This window comes from Arachis stenosperma, chromosome 1 (genome assembly GCF_014773155.1).
Source record: "Arachis stenosperma cultivar V10309 chromosome 1, arast.V10309.gnm1.PFL2, whole genome shotgun sequence".
Lineage (NCBI taxonomy): Eukaryota > Viridiplantae > Streptophyta > Magnoliopsida > Fabales > Fabaceae > Arachis > Arachis stenosperma.
In genome coordinates, this window is record NC_080377.1 from 18,785,234 (window position 1) to 18,788,216 (window position 2,983).

The 2,983-nt window shown below is 37.4% G+C and overlaps 1 protein-coding gene across 1 annotated transcript; it reads right to left on the reverse strand.

The window, feature by feature from the left end:
• Nucleotides 1-2,159: 2,159 nt before the first annotated feature.
• On the reverse strand, nt 2,160-2,983 carry LOC130976296 (uncharacterized). The gene is made up of 2 exons (XM_057901124.1): nt 2,653-2,983; nt 2,160-2,533 (listed from the first exon to the last, which is right to left on the reverse strand). The coding sequence occupies exons 1-2, from the start codon at nt 2,981-2,983 to the stop codon at nt 2,160-2,162; spliced, it is 705 nt and encodes a 234-aa protein (XP_057757107.1).

Consider the following 2,983-nt stretch of genomic DNA (forward strand, 5'->3'; position numbering starts at 1 on the left):
TTTTGATATCTGATGTCAAATTTGGAAAGCTCAACCTACCATTTTATAAGTCGGCCAGCTAGTTCTGGTTTATTGAGAACTTGGCGCAGTGGTTTGTCAGTTCGGATATTGATGACATGCTCTGAAAGTATGATCGAAGTTGTCAAGCTGAGAATACCAAAGCAAGAGCTAGCTTCTCCATCTTTGAGTAGCAAAGCTCGGCATGCTGTAGTGACTTACTGACAAAGTAAATAGGCTGCTGTACTTTTTCTCTTTCTATGACAAGAGCAGAACTTATAGCCCAGTCAGTAACAGATAGGTAAAGATAAAGTTCTTTCCCATAAATAGGCTTTTGTAATATTGGAGGTTTTGAAAGGGTAGCCTTTAGATTTAAAAAAGCATTTCACATTCATTGTTCTAGTTAAAATTGTTTTTCTTTTTCAATGTTTGGAAAAAACAAGAAGAATTAGAAGCTAAACATGGTAAAAATATGGATAAGGCAACAAGTCTCCCTATTAAACGTTGTACTTTCTTGATTGTTTGTGGGCTTTTCATCTCCAGTATAGCTCAACACTTATCAGGATTGGCTTCTATACCTCGACTTGTAAGATAAAACCCTAGGAATTTGCCTCCTTGTACACCGAAGGCGCATTTCTCCGGATTTAGCCGTATGTTATACCGTCTAATTTGATTAAAAATTTCAATGAGATCGTCGACATGCTGATTGCCGAGCTTTGTTTTTGCCACCATGTCATCAAAATAAACTTTCATGTTCCGTCCGATTTGGTTTGCAAACACCTTATTAGGGCAGGAAGTGAGTCGAGTTGAGTCGAGCTAGACCAAATTCAAGTTCAACTCACAAAATTTGAGCTTGACTCACGACTTGACACATTAACAATCAAGCTTATTTCCTAAGCTCAAGCTCAACTCACCGAAAGCTCACGAGTTAGCTCGAACTCACGAGCTGCCTCAATAATAGGAATATAATTTATAATTCTATACCAATAATTTACAACTTATATATTTTAAAAATATTTAAAAAGATCAATTTTATATATTGTTTTATCTATCAATGAATTATAAATATTTTATTTATATCCTACAACAAAATTATATATAAAAAATAAATTTAAAATTTTTAATAATTAATATCATTAATATATACACACACACACACACACACACACACACACACACACACACACACACACACACACACACACACACACACATATATATATAATCGAGCCAGTTCACGAGCTAATGAGCTGAGCTTATCCAAACTCAAGCTCGACTCATTTAATTTGTGAGCTCAATTCTAGGCTCAAGCTTGACTCACCAGCTCACCAGTTTAGCTTATCAAGCTATTAACGAGTCAAACTCGAGCTGGCTTGACTCACTTCCAGTCCTACACCTTATCCATGAGGCGTTGGTAGGTGGTTCTTGCATTCTTAAGGCCAAAATGCATAATTTTATAGCAATAATTACTATATTCAGTTATAAAGGTAATTTTATTTTTATCAGAAAGATGCATTAGATCTGGTTAAACCCAAAATATGTGTCCATAAAATTTAATGTTGCACAACCCGAAGCATTATCAACTAAAGAATCAATAGATAACAAAGGATAAGCATCTTTTGGGCATACTTTGTTGAGATCAGTGAAATCAACACACATGCGCCATTTACCATTGTGTTTTTTACCATTATAACATTAGTTAACCAAGTCGTGAACCTAATCTCTTGTATGACGCCGACACTTATGAGCTTTTTAGTCTCCTCCAAGAAAGCTTGTTTTTTCTTAACGCCATGGATGCATTTCTTCTAACATATAGGTCGGACAAATGGATCGAGTGCTAATTTGTGAGAAATGATCGAGGGATCAATCCCAAGCATATCAGTAGGGGTCCAAGCAAATAGGTAAGCATTTTGCTAGAGGAAGTGTTGAAGTGTATCCTTCTGCTTTGAGCTTAGAGTTCTACCTACATAGGAAAACTTATTTGGATCATTAGTGAAATAAATTTTTTGTAAGTCATCGATTGGTGTTGGTCGTTCAAGGAGCTCAGCTCTTGGATCAAGGTTGGATAATGCTGGGAGCTCGTTAGGATTCTGGATAGCGTTTACTTGTGCTCCTATAGCTCAACTTGAGGCTGGTGATTTCAAACTGATACTGTAGCATTGTCATGCTTCGCCATAATCGATGTGAATAGTTGCAATGAGATCGTCCTGTACGGAAAACTTGAAACAGAGATAAACTGTGGATACTATAGTTCCGAACTTATTTAGAAAAGGTCGACCAAGTAGTAAATTATAAGGAATGAAACAATCAACAACCAAATATTGAACATCAGAAGTTTTGGTTAAAGGATACTCACTCGGTGTGGTTTGTAACCACACAGATTCCAATACTGGGACACGTTCACCTGAGAATCCCACCAAATTCCTAGTAGAAGGCTGGAGTATGTTATTGCTTAGCTTCATTTTCTGGAATATAAAGTAAAATAGGACGTCTGCGCTGCTTCTAGGATCAAGCAATACTTTTCGGACTAAAATGTCTCCCAATTGGATAGAAATAACAATTAGATCATCCAGATTGGTGGTGTTTGTGTTGAAGTCGGATGGCTAAATGTCACTTTTGGGAAATAAGGAGGACACTGGGTTTTAATGGAAGCACCATCTATCGAGAGCATAGTTCGATATGTACGCTTTCGGGCAGAGTTTGAGGTCCCTCCACCAGCAAAACCTCCAAATATGCAGTTAATGACTCCTCGTGGTTGGTCAGGGTGAGTATAAGTGATCTTTTCCTTGTCTCGGGAATATTGTCTTGTAGAGGAATGGTCGGCAGAGTTTGTTGTGTATTTTTGAATGTGGCCATTAATGTATTTGTCCAAATGGCCCTGTCGGGCTAGTCGCTCTAACAAGTCTTTAGCAATGACACACTCATCGGTAGTGTGCCCACGCTTTTGGTGGAAAGTGTAATATTTGGACTTATCCATATTCTTCAT